The 21,478-nt window shown below is 28.8% G+C and overlaps 1 protein-coding gene across 1 annotated transcript in view; it reads left to right on the top strand.

Annotated features, from left to right (window-relative positions):
• Positions 1-6,816: 6,816 nt before the first annotated feature.
• LOC136972382 (cell adhesion molecule Dscam1-like) overlaps positions 6,817-21,478 on the top strand; it is a 35,356-nt gene continuing 20,694 nt past the window's right edge. Inside the window, exons 1-13 of the mRNA XM_067266954.1 lie at positions 6,817-7,064; positions 10,708-10,946; positions 11,630-11,953; positions 12,024-12,185; positions 12,340-12,489; positions 12,563-12,680; positions 13,264-13,448; positions 15,540-15,812; positions 15,901-16,308; positions 17,193-17,354; positions 17,739-18,020; positions 18,100-18,219; positions 18,338-18,511. Of these exons, the coding sequence (XP_067123055.1) occupies positions 10,898-10,946; positions 11,630-11,953; positions 12,024-12,185; positions 12,340-12,489; positions 12,563-12,680; positions 13,264-13,448; positions 15,540-15,812; positions 15,901-16,308; positions 17,193-17,354; positions 17,739-18,020; positions 18,100-18,219; positions 18,338-18,511 (2,407 nt within the window). The 5' untranslated portion in view covers positions 6,817-7,064; positions 10,708-10,897. The remainder of the gene's footprint in view (positions 7,065-10,707; positions 10,947-11,629; positions 11,954-12,023; positions 12,186-12,339; positions 12,490-12,562; positions 12,681-13,263; positions 13,449-15,539; positions 15,813-15,900; positions 16,309-17,192; positions 17,355-17,738; positions 18,021-18,099; positions 18,220-18,337; positions 18,512-21,478) is intronic.

Consider the following 21,478-nt stretch of genomic DNA (forward strand, 5'->3'; position numbering starts at 1 on the left):
ATATTTAAATTCTATGATAGAACTTAGCAATTATTGTTTATGTTCATTTTTCTTGGATAAATAAATTTTCCACGTCACGTATTTTATCTACTTCCACATATGCATAATTTAAAGAATCGGATTCAGATATCGTGAATTCTTGACATTAGTTGTTGCCAGAGTAACATAATCGAATTTTAATATATGATAACGGAAAAATAACTTTTGTTAAGAACATGCTTTATATGTTATTAGCATGCCATATATTATATTAGCTATATATATTAATAATATAATAGATGCTGTTAATATATATTAACTATATACGAGTATCTTATTAGTATTAATCACACATAACAAAAAGTTAATTATATATTCGTTTATAATTTTGTAGTGAATTTGATACTGATGAAAGAAAGACTTTCTCAAATTTTTAAGCTTAATTTTTACATTTGAAGCATTTAAAATATAAATTAATTAAAAATTAAATAATTAACTGTCATATGTAATATTAATTCATTTTTATAAACATTTTAATATATATATTTAATTGTGTAATTCTAATAATGAAATATTTATTAATTCGTGAAAATATCCTTTATATTATTCATTGTTTGTTTATTGGTAATGGACTATTTAATATGGAAAAATTGCTAGAAAAAAAACAGCAAATTTAATGCATGAATTATTCAAGAATCGTTTACTCTATAATATTAATCATATCTTTTATTAAACAATGATAATAAACAATTTCTGTACGGTCATTTTACGGTTCTTATATGATATATATTTATTATAATAAAATGTATAATAATAAATAAAATGTACCTCATCAGTTACCATCGTATTATAATCTAAAATTTGTATAATAGTGCTTAAAATGACTAAATTCGATAATTAGTTCAAGTTGGACAGATAGTTCTAGTTAGGTCTAATTACAAAATATTATTTAGGGACTCATTAATGCTAGAGTTTGACTAATACAAGTAAAAGTTATCTAATTTATATTAAAAAAACTATCATTTATAATAAAGACTAAAATAATTTTATAATTTAAAAATTTAATTTTTGTTTATGTTAGCCATAGTTATGCTAGTTTATTATGTTTACATTTAAAATTTTTAATAATGTAAAGCATATGGATTATTAATAATTAATTATCATAAAATGAATTTTTATTAATAATTAATATTAATACTTACCATAAAATATATTTTATATATTTAAAATTTATTAAATTTATTTATTCATTATTAACATTTTAATATAATATAAAAAAATATAAAACATATTCTTCAACTATTAATAGTTTAATAATTAATTATTATAAAATGAATTAAATTATATTTTACATTTTTACATTTAAAATTTATTAAGTATATTTATTTTTTAACATTTTCTAAAAACATATTTTTAAAAGATTTGTTTCAAATAAATTTAATTACATGAATATCTTATCATTTCTATAGTTTATTCTCACAAGAATGTATATCAATAATACTAGTTTGTTATATCTTTCTAGAGAATTTTAATGTATTTTAAGTATAAATTTAATAAAAAATTAAATTCGATTCTTTATAATTTTAAAATTCTACTAGATATATCATTGAAAATATAAGGATAATAGATCTATTATTATCAAATTTTACAAATATATTCTTAAAATTTTTAAGATTATAAAGCACAGGACTAACAAAATAATTCTAAAAATTATTAAATTATTTCTAAAATCTGATATTATAGAATTGCCCATTAAAAAATTCTGCATAGAAATTAATTGAAATTGATCAATAGTTAAAATTTAATTTCTTCAAACACACACATATATATATATATATTTTTTTTTTTTCTTAATTTATTTAAATTCTAGACTGAATTTATTACTTTTTTTATATACATTTATCATGATAAATTCAAATAATGTCGGTTGTTTTATTTAAGTTATTATTTTAAGTAACTGTTTGAAAGAGGGGAAAAAATCAAATTTGAAAATATAATGTTGCGAATACATTTATGTTCAGATTTTTATTGATGTGCTTTTTAAGCATACGTGTGCAATTAATAAGGATTACGTGATTCAAATAACGATATAGAATCAAAACTGAAAGTCGAATTTATTTATTTATTTTTTAATGAAGAAGTTTTTAAAGAATTCTTATTTTGAATGCAGATTAGCTGAATGATAATGAATAATCGAATACAAATTCTATCATAGAATTCTCATTGAAATATTTGAATATTTTAAAAGATTTTTTTTAAAGGTTAATTTGACCTTATGAGATTTTTGATGAGTAATATGAGAGCTTTGAATTGGCGTTTAAAATATTTTTATATGTTTTTAATTTAATTGCAATCTATTTAATAATTAAGAAAAAAATGTGGAAAGCAATTGTTATTCTACAATAGATATTTTATTAATACTTTTTAAAGTTTTTTTTTATAAAGAAATTTGGCTAGTTTGCTGCTAAATTATACTATTTATGTTTTTAATTAACAATTAATTTTAATGGCGTGTTTAGTAATATTGTAAAAGAAAATAACAATTGTATTGTTAAACAATTTAAAATTTATTTATTTATTTTTATTTACTAAAAATTATTTAGTGCATAAAAGAGACAACAGATGGAGTTATCGAAATTGACCGTTGTCTAGGCAACCATTCTATGGAGAGGATGGTTGATAATAGTTTTTCAGCATGAATCAAAAACGGTTTTTTCCCTATTTAAAACCGTCCAAATTGAAAAGAATTTCTAAATACCAAAGCGTATTTTATATATATATGTATATATATATATATTTTTTTTTCTTATATCTTAAAAACTATTAGCAATAAGATGTATCATTAAATAGAAAAATAATAACAAATTAAGGACGTCGGTGCAGAGATGTATGAAATGGAAACCCTACTAGTGCTTTTCGTGAGTTTATTGATGACTTCATACGAGGGCTTCTTGACATCTAGTCAGAGTGTTTTCACTAAAAAAGTTACTTAATTTTCATCATTTCAACAATTTTATTCAAATAATATCTTAAATAATATCTAATTAAATTTAATATCTTAAATTTCGGTTTTACAAAGTAAAAACTGATACAAAATATTGAAAAATTATATCAAACATTTATTATCCCCCCTTTCGAGATTTTAGCAATAGATTAATAATGCTGGATTTGTACCAAAATCTTGTAGATTGTATAATATATATATTTTTTTAAAGAAACAAACTGCCTGACATCCCTAACCAAATTTCCGCTTAGTTCCTTCCATTAATCATAGTATAATTTTGAACTTAATTAATTTAAGGACATTTGATATTTACAGTGTATTAAACACGACAGCCCTCTCATGATGGGTTGGAGAGAGCCTTAGATCTTATCTGTCTGACACACAGACAGATAAGTCAGTTATTAAAACATTACTTTTTTCCTCCATTAAAACATAGTTTCCTACCCTTTAGGGTGTTTTAAGAATTGCCGCAGATAGATAAATCGATAGTAAGGCCTTCACCTCGACCAAAATCTCAGATACTTTTATAACGGATAATATAATGCAACCCCCTAAAAGAAATGACCGTCTAAAGGCCTAGAGCATAGAACAATAAGGCAGACAAACTGAAATGATACGATCTTTTGTGTTCGTGTTCAATTTTGACCATCCTTTTGGTTTTCAAGAACGACTGATGATACTTAGACATTTATTATAATTAATAATAACTCACTGGAAGTAGGAAGAGCGCAGAATAATAATTAATTGAATAACATAAAACTTGGAACCGATACAAGAATGTAAAAGAAAGAAAAAAAATATATAAAAACAACCATTTTTCTTCCATTTTTCGAGAAATTCCGGATTGAAAAGGGATGGATAACGACCTAAGAAGATGACTAAATGAGACATAAAAATAGGAGGGGCCAAATGAAAACATTGTCCCTTCTTCCTCACATTTTACTATAAAATAACTATGTATATATATCGTTAGTTTTGTTTCTTTCAAAGAAAATAGTAATAAAACTGGAAAAATTCAAAACATATATAAAATAAAAAAGAATAAATATATATATATAATTTCTGCAATTTCTGAAGTTTATGGAAGTGTTAAAAACTAAATAAAATTTGGTCACCACCACCTGTTTGTGATTTTTTTTAGACTAGAGGAATGTACTTTTTATCGTTTCTTTTATACATTATGCATACAATTCATACAAATTATATGTTTACTTAAATTCTTTTTACTACTTTTAATATTTATTCAATTATTCGATATCAATTTCCTATTCTTTTAGACAATTTTTTTAAAAGAGGATTTTACAAAACGTTATTTGTATAGAATTTTAATAACTATTTATTAATAGTTTAAGAAATAAATCAGTTTTACTGATTAATTAATAAAACTTAAATATTATTATTATTATTATTATTATTAGTTAATAAAAATGATTAAATTTAATTCTAAAATCTAATAAGACGTATAGAATTTTGCTTAATAGATAGATTTATGATTATGTATTAAAATTAAATTTCAATAAGTTAAAATTTCATTAAAAGCTTGATCAGTATTACCCAATATTCTTCTATTGGAGTATAGAAATTCTCGTAAATCCAACCACATTCTGATTTCTTGTATAAAATTTATCTGTAACCCTTGTTCTTTCCACGAATTAATCCGCTTTCTTGTGACCTTTTCGATGGAAGATAGGTCAAAGTGTATCTGCTCTGACGTCATCCCCGGGCTTATATTTGAATGAAATCCATCATATCCATCATCTTAGTTTACACAATGACTGTTTCTAAACCCCAATTCTATTTGATCATCTCAATGAGATTGTTTTTAGGTCATCGTCCGTTTGGCAAATTAGGTTGGTGCACAGTCAACACAACTGAACGCTGTGACATTTGCACGGAAAATGGAAATGTCCAAGTTCATTCGTTGTGGCAGTTGCAATTTTTGAATTCATAAAAATTATTATAAGCTTTTAAAATATGTTTTTATGTTCATTCAATGGATATATTATAATAAATGAGTATAAAATGTAACAATGCAGTATAAGTTTTACATAGAACGAGTATACTTTAATTCGAGTATAACTTAAATCATATGAATTTTTGAAAAGTTTATTATTTCAGCTTAGCGTATATTAAAATAAAAATCATAATAATCTTAATTTTAATGTATGCTTTATATTAAAATTTACGTTAATTAGTCAAACTTATAAAAATAAATGATTTTCTATTAATCTTATATTATTAATGATTATAAAATATAAGCTTAGAGTAAACAAATTAATTAAAAAAAATTGTAAAACATAAGTTTAAATGTATAAAAGATTTACTTTGCAAACTTATATTAAAACAAAATATAAGGAAGAATTTACTTGTAACTTATAAAAGGAAAATATAAAAATCGCGTTTAATAATCTGTTTTGTTGGTTTATATGATATATTATCATTATTATTATTATTATAAAAATATAAAAAGCTTATATAAAGAAAAATTTTATATTATAAAAGAATATTAATATAAAACTGTTTACACTAACAAAAAGAAAATTTTTCTTAAAATTCTATTTTTCCATACTTATTATTTGTTAAAGTCAATAAAATTAAAAGAATACTTTCTTTATTTTACATTTGATTTTATTTTAATTTTAAAAGTTTTTGCCGTTAAGAAAAAAAAAACTGTTTATAAAAACGATTGTTTATGCATAATAGAAATTTTTATTGATTTATATATATATCAGTTAACAAGTACATCGTTACGAATAGGTTATCACCAATCTTTTCAATTATTATTGCGTGTTATGTGGTACTAGTTTGTGTCACTATGTATATAGCGTCACAATGTCTCCCCCTTACAAAGTCAGAACAACATTTTCTAACTCTACGCACGCACTGCTAACGCAAGCGCAGATGCCAATGTTTCCCACGAGCTCTCTTCTCCACCTCTCTCTGTAATGTCTGTAACATCTACAGTATACACTGTTTGTCAGTAAGAAAGAAAGAAAAGGAAACACATCTTCTTAATCTCATTAAACCAACCACAAAATATCATTTCTTAAAATAATTAATTAATTATAATAAAGAAATTTTAATTTTAAACACTAGAAATTGAACGTTATGGGAACTTCCCCCCTGTAAAGCTGTCTTTGCTGAATAGAATTAAGTAGCGCAGTGAAGACGAAAAATCACTGCTTCTCTCTTTTTTTTAAAGCTGTATTTTTGAATAAACATGCGATGATTGATTAGATTTATAATTTTATTTTCGTGTAAATAAAAGTTATAAATTTTATTAACGTTTATATATATTTATGTATGTAATATAGATATATATATTTTTTTATTTTAAACGAATAAATAGGACCCTCAGATCGTGTACTATGACCTAGTATTTGTAGTAACGTATAGTACAACCAAAGTTTGGCGTCTTGCCAGAAAGATTTTCAATGTGAGGGCAATGAACCGACAACCCCCCTTTCCAAATCATCGAAATAGATCCTTTGTCATTCATTTGTCGGTTTTGTATTTACAATTCATCATCGTGTGTTTGGGGAAAAAGCATTCTTCGCTAATCGTGATGGGGGTTTGTAAAATGGAAAAAGTTACCAGAGTAGACGGATTTAACACTGTTATTCGTGTATTACTTTTAAAAACTGAAAAATATATCAATCATCCGTGCATAAATGAGAGGAAAACGTATTTCTTTGATTCGACCCTATTCTGCTACTGTGCGATGCAGCATAGCTTAAATCGCACACCTCGTGCATCGATTGAGGTAAATGTCACGCCGATTAACCTCTATGTGGCAGGTATGAGACAAGATGGCATTTACGCACCTCCTGCAAGAAAGGGCAACCCAGAAAGTTTGACAATTTTCTACTGCAACGTTTCAGGAGGCATATCATATAAACTCCTAGCATTCACCTCTCTATCTCTCTGTCTCTGCTGCATGAAAGATAGCTCAGTACGCATGCTCCGTATCGGAACTGGTCCATGCCCTGCTGGGTGTGCGAAGTGACGCAGAGGTGGCTGGGCATCCGAGTCCACCGCTGTCACCATCCAGGCAGCAGGAGTGGTTGATATACCGTAGAAGGTGAGTCACCGTTGGGTCCTTTAGGTACCCTCCTGGTCTTTTAGAGAGCGTTAGGGTGAATCGAACTAAAGGGGAGTCGTTTGACCAGGGTGTTGTCGGTGGCAGTAAGGGTCCTGATTGCAACATGGCGACTGCCTTTGCTCTAGTCTGTGTCACTATTTATTGCATCGGTAGGGGATGTGTAAGTGGTTATTAAACAAAGTACACTTCGTATCTGTTTCGTAAATTAATACCCTTTAATTATTTACACGGTAAACGATATTTGCCTTGTCTAACCCGAGTCAGTGAGGCCAAGATCGTCCGGATAATTCATTAGCTTTTATAGTTTGTAGTAAATTCGACACATTGATGTTGGAAAGCGGAATTGAAAGAGAGTATCGGATGAAGAATGGCGATCGAAACGCGGGAAACGAGTCAACTACTTACAACAGCCGCCCTTGTAACGTAAATGCATTTTAAGAACGAATTGAAGCGTATCGAGTTTTAGAAAAGGTTAGAAACGATTATAAAATGAGATTTCTTTAAGTTTTATATCTAAATCTGTCCATCGTATCTTGTGGTGTGGCCAATAATGAATGCTGGCAGGATGCCAAAAGGGAGAAGGGCTGAATGTTCTCATAGCGTACAGTTTTGCATTCACTATCGATGTACATAAATAGAATATGTTGCGATTATTATACACTAAATAACACCCTATTTTGATATAAAATTGCTCTCCTATACGTTTAAATGACTGTGGGCGAGGGGGGATAACGATTTAAAAGTCATACGAAGCAAGTACAGCTACGAAAAATTATCGCATCCCCCGCTTTACGACCCGAATTTAATCGTGGTAATAATTAATTTCTCATAGTATTATCGTTTGTGTAAATGATTAAAAAGTCGGCCGTTGATTAAAAGTATTTATAAGTATAACATTATTGATCAATTGTTAATTGGTCAAGAGCTATTAAAATTTCGGTCCCGGTTATCCGGAATAGGATCGATTTAAAATCGCGATCAATCAGTCCAATGGACGTTGACCGTAGTTTTGGCGGGAATTAGCCACCCAATAAGAATCGATAGTTGCGGATAATAACGTATTCTTTTCAATGGAGAGATGTTGAACGTAATGTGTTTAACGTCTACAAACCGAATCACGTCGTTCGTTAATCAACTTAAGCGAAAATTTGCGCTAAATATGTGTAGATTACGTAATGTGAATCACACGAACGCTTAATGCATGCCTTTATTAGCTTAAACTCTAAACGCTGCTCTTATGTTAGTTTTCAACAATAAGTTTCTATGTTTAAAACTAATGACGTCAGTTCGGATCATTAGTTTTGAGATTAACTACGCTGATTGGTTACTGATTAGCCAATCGTACGGGAAGGGAGATGTTTAAAATTTAAATTCTTTTCCAGTATAATTTTTTCTTCTCTTTAACAGTTTTCTTGTTACTATTATATTTTTAATATAAATAAAACGAAACCTTCACGGATGTATGCACAATATGTATATATGATTTTATCGGAAATCTTTTACTTTCAAATATCAAGTATTCTTCCACCATTCATATTGCTCCAGTGACATTTAATAAATCAATAACGTTCCTCCTCGCAATAAAACAATATAATTTCGGTATAATTATAAAATTGTACTTTAAAACGCATAAAACCATTCCGTTTATACGTGTTTTAAAAAAAAATAAATTTAAAATCTAATCGTTGCCTTATTGGACGATTTTCAAACACTTCCGCGTGACGTGACTTAATTTTGAAACCTCTTGCTCTGATTGGTGATTAATGAGCTATGCATTTTTTTCTTTTTTTAATTTAAATCGTTGTCTGATTGGTTATTTCCGAAAAAGTCACGAGGACGTAGAAAAATTTACAAGTGTTTCGCTCTGATTGGCCGTTAATTAGCAAATAAATGTCTCTTCCATTATTTTTGAATATGGAAATTTGAATTAAAAAAAAAAAAAGGAAATTCAAAATGGAGTGGATTCGGTCATTAGCGTGCCAATGAACAGAAATTAGATATAAGACAATTTAAAACCATTTAATTTTAAAGAAAATTTTTGCTTTATAATAAAGAACAAAATATAATTCATGTTAAAAAGAGTGCTTTTTTTTATCTAATTAATTATATAGAATTCAAACAACATGGAACGCAATCTACATCAATAATTCAATTTCCATTGGTTAAATTATGTGACGTCAGCTATTCAAATTAGAGTAAAAGTGAATTAACGAGTAACCAACTTTGGTCTGTTTAAAGCGCAAGATTTAATAGTGAGTGTTTTTTTTAACTTGTAAAATATATTTATATATCAGTAATAACAAAAAAATTTAATATGATTAACTATGGAGGAGTTATGCAAAGAGGACGGTGTTTTTCTTTCGTTAATTCTTTTAAATATCGTTGTTTTCTCTGCAGAAATTCAGTTTTTCTTGACAGTGTTGGCAAGTTGCCATAGTTGAACAATATAGTTGGCACACCGCCAAAGACACAACAACCTCCTCAGCAAAGCACAAACTACAACTCTTCCAACCAAATGCTTCTCAGCGTTGCTTCTTTCTCTTTTTCTTTCATCTTAAAGCTAATTCTGGTGCTGAATCTTGACAGATGTGATTGCCTTTCTGAAGAGATGGACTCTACCCTCCTCCTTCTCCTTCTCTCTCATCTTCTTTGCCATTCAGATTTTTACCACATTCTCTCATATTGCCAAAAATTGAGGGGGTTCTGTTAAATTAGGAGGCGTAGATGGCTGACCCCTAGCTCTCTTTCATTTTTTTTCTCTGGTTTATAAGTGGAAGAGGGGGAACGATGCCGGCGATAGGATTTCAGATAGAATGGGGATTTTATGTCACGTTGCCAAAATCGGGTTGCTGGTTTTCTTAGCTTTCCGAGAAGGAAATTATGTTGAATTAATCCATGATGACGTTTCATTTGTATGGATTGTTTCAGGATTGAGGACGTATGATCTCTCCAAAGAGAGGATCAAATGTTGAGTGGTTTTTTTTCTCTGTTGGAATGCCATTTGCGACTAGGATCTACTTGATTAGAGAGCAGAATCAGAGCAATTGGTGGTAAATCTTCCAAATACACAATAATCTCCAAGCATTTGGAATGTAAGAATTTTTTCATAAAAATAATTCGATTTTTTAAAATGTTAAATCAAAAATTATCGTTTTTAATAAAGAAAACTCAAGATATATGTTAAAATAGTCGGTATGAAGAATCTTTGAACGAAAATCTTCGAAAATTGAGACTTTCGAACGTCAGATTCTACTAAGTTCGAGTATTATTTTTAACAAAATTAATTCGGTACTCATTTTAAGTAAAGAAAAGGGGGGGAACAGATAGATAGACCCACCACAAGTGATAGTGCGAGTGTTAAAACGATTACTACTGTCAAAAGCGATAACTTAGCACATAAATGAGAATTTCATTGTGTCAGAAAAAAGAAATCTGTTGTCAACCAATCTCGTCGAGTGTCTAGAGCAGATTGGCCGAGCCTTTGACCAATGGAGATCTTCTTCACAGTTCTATAAGAGTGGTGTATGGGAAGAACCGAATTTAGAATTTACAGTTTGAACTTTCGATCAACAACTATGCTGTAATTTTTGAATTTTTTTTCCTTCTTGCTCATTCGTTGTAGGAGAAATGAGCTGGTTTCGAAGGATTAGATCCGAGACGGTAGAAGACAACTACATAGATCTATTGGTGCCACTTTGGAAGAAAAGATGAATGTCGAAGTCCAGTAATCGAAGGTGATGGAAAAGTTGGAAGGTGACAGCATTCAAATCAGAACAAAGTAATATCATTGTTTGGTGGAACATCCTTCAGAGATGATTCATAAATTGGCTTATTTATATGTTTTCAGTATTTTTGTTTATGGTAAGTTGAACTAAATTTTTAAATATAGACATTCTTCCTTACAGATAATGTTCGTTTTTTAATTAAGATAAAAGTTTTAATGACCTCTTATGGATATAAAACGATTTCTCTGGGATTTCTAACGTTATTTTTTTATGGAAATTATAAGTTTTTTTTTAAACTAGCTAAAAATATATATTTTATTTTCTGCTTCGTAGAATCCAAACTTTTTCTTTTAAGGATTTACTAAAATTTTAAACGTTTTTGCTTGCTTTGTGCATTAAATTTTTTATTGTCAATAAATTTATACATCATTTAAAAGACATTTTATCTTATTTAAAAATAGCTTCAAAATTTAATTCAATCCTAATTATAAACATTTCTAACTTAAGTCTAATTTATTTAGTTTTATTTTAATTTTTTCAAGTACGATTTTTGTTCACCTGCATCTTTTATCCGATTGTTTTTCTACATTAATTTTTTGTTATGGCAACTTTTTTGTGAATTTTCTTAAAAGTAGAAAATTATTTTTTTAATACTAAAAATATCATAAACGTATCTAATTTAGCCAATTCTCACGAAATAATTTTCAAATAAGTGAAGATAATTATCACATATTTTCAGAGAAATTAATAACATTTTTTTTAGACGTATTTTTATATAAGCTATAGCTATATAAACTGCCACATGTCTGACCTCTTTAGGATTCGATGGACCTATAGAAAAACGTATGGGACCCGTCTTCATCTCCGAACCACCAAGTTCTGTTGATTTCCTAAATACGACAGGTGTTGCTGTAGACTGTTTAGCATTCGGTAGTCCTTCGCCTCGTATATCATGGCGTTTAAGGGACGGCAGCCTCGCAGAGAATGTGCCAGGACTTAGACAAACTCTACCGAATGGTACATTAATCCTATGGTCCTTTCGACCCGAACAATATCGCCAAGATGTACACGCGGACGTCTACAGGTGTCTGGCCAGCAACGTGGTTGGAACTATACTCAGCAGAGACATCCACGTTAGGGGAGGTGAGTGGTGACGTCACCTGATCAATATCTCTTTTGCCGCCACTTAATTTACCGATTTTGTGGATTGCAGTTGTCAAACAGTACTACGAAGTACAAGTCTATGATGAATATGTCATCCGAGGTAACACAGCTGTATTGACCTGCCACATTCCTAGTTTCGTAAAAGATTACGTCACAGTGACGTCGTGGATACGGGACGACATTGTTACCATAACCTCAAATGTACAGGAAGGTAAGTGTACTAATAAGTACTAGCATTTAAAATCGATAATATTTGAAAAAAGTGGCTGTTTTTCAGCCATTAGCGCTAAATATTGATAAATTCTTCATCGAAGTTAGCTTATGAATGTAAAATTACTGAATACTGTAAATGTATTATTTCTTAGGAGGTAGATACAGTGTCTTCTCTTCTGGTGAACTACATATCCGCAACGTAACACCCAGTGATGGGTCTATGAGCTATCGTTGTCAAACCACCCATCGTTTGACTAATGAAATCATTGTCAGTGCCACAGCCGGAAGGTTAATAGTTACAGGTAAATATTGGCTTACTTTGACCGATTATTGCTTATCAATTTTTGTCAACGCTGTCTTCGGTATTTTTGGCAGATTCTAGTGGAACAGTACCGCCTCGGATAACAGATAGTCGGAGCACTTTGCCTGCTGTACAAGGTAATACTATCGAACTCCCGTGTGCTGCTCAGGGCTTTCCCGTGCCTAGATATAGGTGAGACAACTTTTTCGCTTCTGTTGGGTCAAATTGGTCTGAGTGAGGACAAATTATTAATCTTCAGAATTTTTGTATCAATGTGTGAATAAATAAATGATATGTTTTAAATTAATCAGAGAAAGGTAAATTTGAAATTTTCTAAAATTCAAACTCAAATGACCTCAAGGAGAAAGCTAAGGCATAACTTTTATCTTAGGGTCACTTTATAACCATTTCAGAGCCAAGTCAGAATTTTTGGGAATCTGCCAAAGTAAGACACTCTCCATAGTAGCCGTTAAAAGGCATTCTCAGTAATAGTTATTATAAGTGAGGATATAAGCGTGATTTTTTTCGAGTTCTTTGAAAGAAAAATATTAAATTTTGGAAGTTCTTTGAAAGGATTCCTTTGTAATCAGATAGCAATATTTTTATCTGAGAATCCGTTTTTAACATTTTATAGAAGGGATTTAATAAACCATGAATAGATTATTTATGTATGATTTGAAACAGAAGAGCGCTTTGAATCTCATTTAGTACCAGTTTGGCCTTTTATAAATTGCTATTTAAAGTAATAATATTATTAAAATGGAATATTTTGTAGTTGGTACAAATATGCAGGAAGGAATAACTCTCAATTACTTTCGGTTTATCTGGATTCGCGAATGACGCAGTTGAGTGGGTCACTAATTATTCGTCAGGTAAAAGTAGAGGATGAGGGGAAATATGTTTGTCTGATCAGCAATAGTGCGGGTGAAGAAAGGACAGAAATGGTACTTGTTGTCACAGGTAAGATTATATATTTTATCACTTTTTTCCAAATAAATAACATGTAAAATGAAAAACTGATTAGATAAATAATAAATGATTTTCTTCAACGAAATAACTCAAGCTTATTTAAATATCTTTAAAATATGTTACTTATTCACTTGTTATTCTGGTAAACTAACCATAAAAACATTTCTATAGTTAAAAAATTGACTCTTTTATATAATCAGAAGCTCTTACTCGTTAGAAAAAGAAAATAAAAGTAATTAATAAGTAACTATTCAACAAATCTAAATCAAATATTTTCACTAATTATTAATTTATGTTGAATTTAAACTTTATATTTTAAACTCTAAATATAAATAATAAATCTTTTATACAAATTACACACACATATATTTAATTAACCGAATAAAGATCAAATTAAATTTGCCAACTTTTTATTAACTAAAAATGATTTTTCTAGCCCCGGTCATGACTCAACTGACTTTTAACGTGTTTATTTTTTCACATTTTACTAAAATATTAATTAAAAAATGCTATAATTTATGTTTTTATTTAAAAATTATTCAACTTCATGTTACAAACATCAAAAAGTTGGCTACGTTTACGTGATTTTTATCGTCTAGTAAATTTTAAAAAGATTTTTGCACAATAGTTTACAATGGGAGTTTTCTGCCGTGATCCGAGACATTGACAGTTTTGACAGCATACTTACTGTTCTAATGTCATGATCACTTTTATTATTAACGTCCTCACAATAAGAAAGAAAAAAGAAATTAACTTTCGACATGCTTAATATGACGAGTTCATTGTAACAAGTTGTAATCTATTGTGTGTACAACAGATCTATAATCTAGCTATATAAAATTGTGAGTATTGTCTACATTACGACAATTCGAAGATATGTCACTGTTTTGTCAGAGATTTTTTCAGATATTATTGAATTCGTGATTGGCATGATCCATTATGTGATATAAAAAATCGAAATATATATATATATATTTTTTTTTTTTAATAGAAGATTGCTAATTCTTATAGAGAATATCGTGTACAAATAATATGGTGTTGAAATTGTCACGTGATGGTGATTGAAGAGTGCTTGGCATGATCTTGATCCAATACAGTTTTCGTCACTGTCGAAACAGTTACACGTGACACTTGGTCACGTGCCACTGTTTCGATTTCTAGAAATTTAATGAGGCATTTGTAACTAGAAAATAATGGTAATTTAATATGAAATAATATATTCTGAATATTGTTGGAATTTATTCAGATATTAAATTATATGATTTTAATTTTTAATGGAAATAATATCAGAAATTAATTTCATGATTATTTTTCCTCATCGATTATGCGGTTAATATTATTATTAATCGATAAATTTTATTATAAAGCCAGTTATATACGTCATTGTATACCATAAGCACCGATTTAAAATTTTTTATTACGTTTTATGTTAGATAAAAAGAAGAATTTTTACGATGCTGTTAAGCTTATTTGCGAAAATAAAGTAATGGAGTGACAAAAACAATATTTCGTGATTCTTGAATGAAATTTATTGCATATCTAATGAGACGAATTAAATTATATTTTAAAGTTGCAAGTTCACGTGATTGAATGAATCGATTTGCAGGAGCTATTGATTCATACAACCGCAAAACTAATTAGTTTAAAAAGTGGAATAAATATTTATTATTCAGTTATCACTCAATTTAAAATTTTAATATAAACTCTTTGTAAAAGATTTTAATTATTTATGAATTATCAGATTACAATAGGGAATGATATATAGTTACAAGATTTAGATAATTAAGTATTTTAAATCTTAATATGATTATCATATAATTAATCACATTATATCGTTTTTAATCATTTTTTTATATTGAAAACTTAGTTGTAGTTTAGAAAATTATCGAATGAAAGTTTTAAATCGTTGATAAAATGTCATACGAACAAAAACGATAGCACCTAGTCGATCAACTAAAATCTTTCTAAACTCCGGTCACTTGACAATTATCTAGCGCATAAAAATTTTATTACTATTATAGTACATTACATTACATTTATTGCTAGTAGTTTCAATCTAACAGACTCCTGTTAACGTTTCAGCTCATTTATCAGCACATGTACAGCCTCAGCAACAAACAATTGATGTTGGAAAAACAGCAAAATTTAATTGCTCATATTCTGGCCATCCAGTCAACAGTATCACTTGGATCAAAGACGGTAATCCTATGTTTGAAGATGGTATTCGAGTGAAGGTATTATCCAGAAATGTTCTCATTATCTCATCAGTGCGAAGAGAAGATAGTGGAATGTATCAGTGTTTTGTGTCCAATGAAGTTGAGTCTGCTCAGGGAACTGCTCAGCTATTGTTAGGAGGTTGGCGTTATTATATATATGTATAAACATTATCCCTGCTTTTTTAAATCTGAGTTTTACATTTTTATCTTTATTCTTGTTTCTTCAGATGCAACCCCAGTTTTTCATTACGTATTTTCTGAAGAAACTCTGCAGCCGGGACCATTTGTATCATTAAAATGTGTTGCTTCAGGCAATCCCTTGCCCCAAATTACGTGGACCTTAGATGGATCTCTGTTACCCGAAGATCAACGTTACAGAATTGGAGATTATATCACTCTGCAAGGTCACGTTGTCAGTTATGTCAACATCACGTCGGTTCGTGTGGAAGACGGTGGTGTTTATGAATGTCATGCAAAAAATACAATGGGCACAATCAGCCATTCGTCAAGGCTCAATGTTTATGGTCTGCCTTACATCCGTCCAATGAAGGATGTGTCTGCTGTTGCCGGAGAAAGCTTGGTGCTTAGATGCCACGTTGCGGGGTATCCAATAGACACTATCACGTGGTCAAGAGGTAACTATATCGAATTAATAGTTTAGTTATAATTCGAAATATACAAAAGTATATCGTGAAAATATACTAGTTATGAGGAATTTATCAATAGATGCAATTTTAATCTGCTTTTTAAATCTTTCTACACAATATGTACTGGTACACAAATTATCAGTGTAATTTTATGAACTTAAATCATTGTTAAAATTCTATTTTTCTCTTAATCGATGCGGCTTAGAATTACTCTATTAATAAGTTTATGAAAGCCAATCAGATTTGCATTAGTTCAATTTCATCTTGAAAACACTTCGTCTTTGTTTCTTCGTGTAAATTTTTAGTGTTTTAAAATAAAATTATATTAATTAACAAAGGAAAAAAATAATATAATTTATATCAAACACAATAAATTTATAAAAATATAAATTACAGAATGTAAATTAAATATAAATTGTACACAAAAGATTTCTCAAGATAGTAAACAGGATATGATTTTAGAAAAATCTTATATTCAGATTGAATTATTTCTATAAATAACTTGGACCAGGAACAACAGAATACTATAAGTTGTCAATATTTCAAATTGAAAAACGTTTAAAATTATTTTACACTTTTTTATTAAAATAATAAAACCACATAAAACCGTATTTTATTTTCATATAAAATGGAAGTATAGAAAGATGTTGAAGAAAATACTGCTATAAAAATAACCACAATAGTTTTCCTTCTCATCATTTACTTAACTGTATTGGGAATCGAATGAGTGATTGTTGCAAGAAGTCCCAGATATTCAAATAAATGATTTTTATATGTTGAAAGAGGAAACATAAAGCGTATGTTACCCTCGAGACCAAGCTATGGAATGGCACAAATTCAAACTAAAGATAAAAGATATGTTTCTTTTTTAGATGGAAGTCGAATGCCAATCAACCGACGACAGGAAATGTTTCCAAATGGTACGTTAGTTATTAGAGACGTCCAGAGAGGTGTGGATGATGGATCATATAAATGCAGGGCGTTGAATAGACAAGGACAAAGCGCCACTGGTACCGTCAGGGTGCATGTCATGGGTGAGTAATTTGAGCTTCTTATATAGATTCATTCGTTCTACTTGAGATACTTGACGTTAGAAAATTCTTCGTTGTCACATCTAGTAATAAATAAAATTAAACATATCCTGTGATGTTCTTAAATTGCGGATTGAAAATCTGAGACACAAATTCAATTAACATGTATTCTCGTTTAAGTCTCAACCTTCATCCGGTCGCTCCCATTGTGGGCCTGGCCGAACCCAAAATTGGTATGGAGCAAAGACCTTTTTAGTGTGTCTACGGGGCAAAAAGATTTTTTTTAAAAATGGAAAATGATATATTCTTTTATATAATTTTTAATTGTTTCATAAATAAAATAAATAAAAGTAATTTTAATTATGCTAATAATGATACTTGTTGCAGTCAAGCCAGTGATTGATCCATTCTCATTTCCACGCAATTTACAAGAGGGAATGCGCTCACGTCTCGTTTGTACGGTGATTCAAGGAGATCCACCTTTCGTTATCCATTGGAGAAAGGATCGGAGACCTATTGAACCGGGACTCGGTGTTGGTATCCGTAATGATGATTTTTCTAGTGATCTTACTTTTGCTAGTGTCAGTCCACGCCATAATGGGAATTATACTTGCATCGTTAGTAATGCTGCGGCTTCCGTCAGTCATACAGCTACGTTGATTGTTGATGGTGAGCTGATTTTATCTTTTGAATTTTCAGTGGCAATAATTAGTTTCTTGTGGCCTTGTTCTCATTTTATTTATATTAGTTCCTCCCAGGTGGAATGTTGAACCACGCGATGAATCTGTTGTATCTGGACAGAATGTTCGAATTGACTGCCTTGCTGATGGCTTTCCAACACCTGTGATAACGTGGGAGAGAGGCTCAGGTAATACCTTCCTCATAAATTTTATAAAATATATAATTAAACCGATTCCTAAAAATGTAATTAACAAGCACAATTTATTAAATATATACTTTATTCACAGTATTTCTCTTTTTTTCAGTCAGTTCTCCCCATCATTACACTGTTATAGCTAGTGGGCCACATTACGAGGTCTATGCCAATGGTTCCTTGCTGATTAAAAATGTTGAAGAAGACGACGGCGGGTATTATTTATGTCAAGCAACCAACGGTATCGCTTCCGGTTTAAGTAAAGTCGTCTTCCTTACTGTACATGGTAAGAGATATTTTAAATTGTCCTTCAACAGAAATACTAATAATTCACTAGATATGAAGAAAAATATATAACTCAATAATTACTGGCAGTTTTTTTGAAAAGTATATTAATTCTTATTACTAAATAGATTGATTATATTAGATAAACTAATAAGTAGAGGGATTTATTTAATTAAATCTTTTAATGTATTGGAGGTGTATTTGATGATGATTTACGAAAGGTTTAACTTGGCAAAGATTCAAGAACAAATTCAACACATTTAATTTCAAACTCTAGAATCTTGTGACAGTTTGACAATGTGGTAATGTTTAACAGCTAAATGGACCAAAAAAACTGTGCAGAAATCCCAATTAAAGTTTTTAAATCGGTGTAAAGAGAAAGCACTCTACTAGATAATCCTTTACTTCTAATTACTGTAAAGCTGATGACCCGAATTGCATTGTAATCATAACTTGTAAAATACATTAGTAACCACATTTGCGGTTTCTTTCACTTATTATACTTTGGCATAATTCTTACACGAGTTTAATTCGTAAGTTAAAGCTCTTTGGAAATGAATTAAGAAATTTTAAAGTGGATTTGTTTTATTTTCTTACCGTAACTTTTTTGCATTATATTATACACCATATCGTTTGTAGACATTAATATAATTATCTATAATTTAAAATAAGCCATTAAAGTGATTTAAATACAGATAAATATAAGATTAACAATATATGGTAGAACACTGTGCAGCTATACACACTCACCTATGTATGTGTGTAAAGATAATACAAGGTATATATTTAAATCTGTATTTTATAGATTTATTATTAATGCTTATTAACTAAATGAAATAACACATATAAAATATTTTATAAAGTATATACAAATTATTTACTGTATTTCTGAAATTTTTTGAATTATTAAGCAGACCCAAGTATTCGTTATATGAGAAATACATTAATAATTGCAATTTTAATTATCTCTTTTAGCTGATTAATTTGAAAAAATGTTACATATCCATTACATAAATACGATTTCAGTTCTTTTTAAATATGTCTAAACTACTACACATTTTTAAAGTTAATTATCTTTGATTCTGTATACTGTATAAGTCTATATAAACATTTTTCGTAAAGGATGTCATTATTACTGTATCAAATTGAATGTTTTAATTCTATTATACACACATTCATAGTAAAAAGGTCAATTTCAATTACCATCTACATGTTAGCTCAATTGTTATTCAGCAGATGGAGAGGTCCCTCATATTTATTTGTTTATTTTTTGCAGATTTTACGAAATTTGCATAATCAATTTTTCCAATTATTGTAAATATTCTTTACATCTTTTTGTCCTTTAAAAATTCTTCATTTGTCATATGATATTTTCTTTTTAAAATATAAATCACATGCAACAGAATTTAATAATTAATTGCTATTAATTGCATAAGCCTATTTTCATTTATGAGATAAATAATGCATTAAGTAATACTTTAAAAAGAATTTATGAAAATAAGCATAACAATATATGAGAATGTTTTGACTTTACCCATAATATATTCTGTATTAGGATCTATTTACATAGTTAAATCATCACAATATGTTAAATTATTAATTTATTTTTAATTAAAAACAATTTTCATAACTTAAACTATCTATAAAACAACTACTTTCTGTTTGATTATTATTTAGTAATATTTACAATTTAGATAATCACTTGAAATTGAATTAATGTAAATGTATACATAATTAAAAACTCATCCACATATTACAATATATAATTAAGATGAGAACTTGTATGGAATTTCCTGGAAAAACATTAATTTTTTTACAAGGAAATGCTATTTACGAATCACTATATGATGAATATGTGAAAAATGTAGATGAAACATTACACCTCATTTTACATAAAATAATTTAAAATGTTAATGGAATGCAATTAAATTTTTATGTCATTTAAATGGACTTTCTATAGTTGTAGAAATATATGAAGTGCTTCTCTTTTAAATTATTTTTTTTGTATTTAAAATATCAATGAAATAACCAAATAATAATGAAATTTAGTTTAAAATTATGAATTTTTTTTCTTAAAGCCCTTGATTTAATTGGATGACCTGTCCAAATTTTTCTAATTATTAAAATGCAGTATTATTTTTGGGTGGCATGTAACATTGCTAACAATTGAATAAAATAATATGTTAAAATTTCAAATAATTAAATAATATTAAATCGTTTTTAAAAAGTGAAATTAAACGTATATATATTCATTTAGAAAGATTACTTATGTATTACAAAATACATACAGTATTACTACATAAACACGTTTCAAGCCATACTTCCTACTAAATTCTTTTTTTTTTACATAAATTAGATAACTCATAGTTTTATACTTAGTAATTTATTGATAATTGCAAAGACTTTATATTTCATAAATTGTCATTCTTAACTAGAAAATTTTCTTTATTAATTATAAGAACCATATTAAAATCCTGTACTGTACATAATGTTAAACGTCCAGTTTCAGAATGTAATACAGTAGAGCGTCGAAAAGTGGAACGTCGGTAATTGAAATGGCCGGAAACTGGAACGATTTTCAGTCGGACTGTGTCGTGCTGAATCGAACGTTTTTGATACTAAATTTACTTCTAAAGTATAATTTTCATGTTTTTTATATTCTTCAATATATTTATTTTGTTTGTACAAAATAAAGAAATAATTTTTAACGATACGATAGCCTCGATTATTATTATAAAAATTTTCGTTAGGCTTAAAATCGACGAAAATTCAACACGAAGCGACACGCAACGGAGAAAAATTCAACAGGAAGCGATACGCAACAAAGAAAAATTTGAACATCGGACAGGTTAATATATTTTTTTGTACATAATCGGAAATTGGAAAAAATCACTACTTGGAACGACCCCAGTCCCCAATTGGTTCCACTTTTTGACGCTCTACTGTAATGTTAACCTGCTTACAATTC

Source organism: Centruroides vittatus, unplaced genomic scaffold, assembly GCF_030686945.1.
Source record: "Centruroides vittatus isolate TY-2023 unplaced genomic scaffold, ASM3068694v2 contig_290, whole genome shotgun sequence".
Classification (NCBI taxonomy): Eukaryota; Metazoa; Arthropoda; class Arachnida; order Scorpiones; family Buthidae; genus Centruroides; species Centruroides vittatus.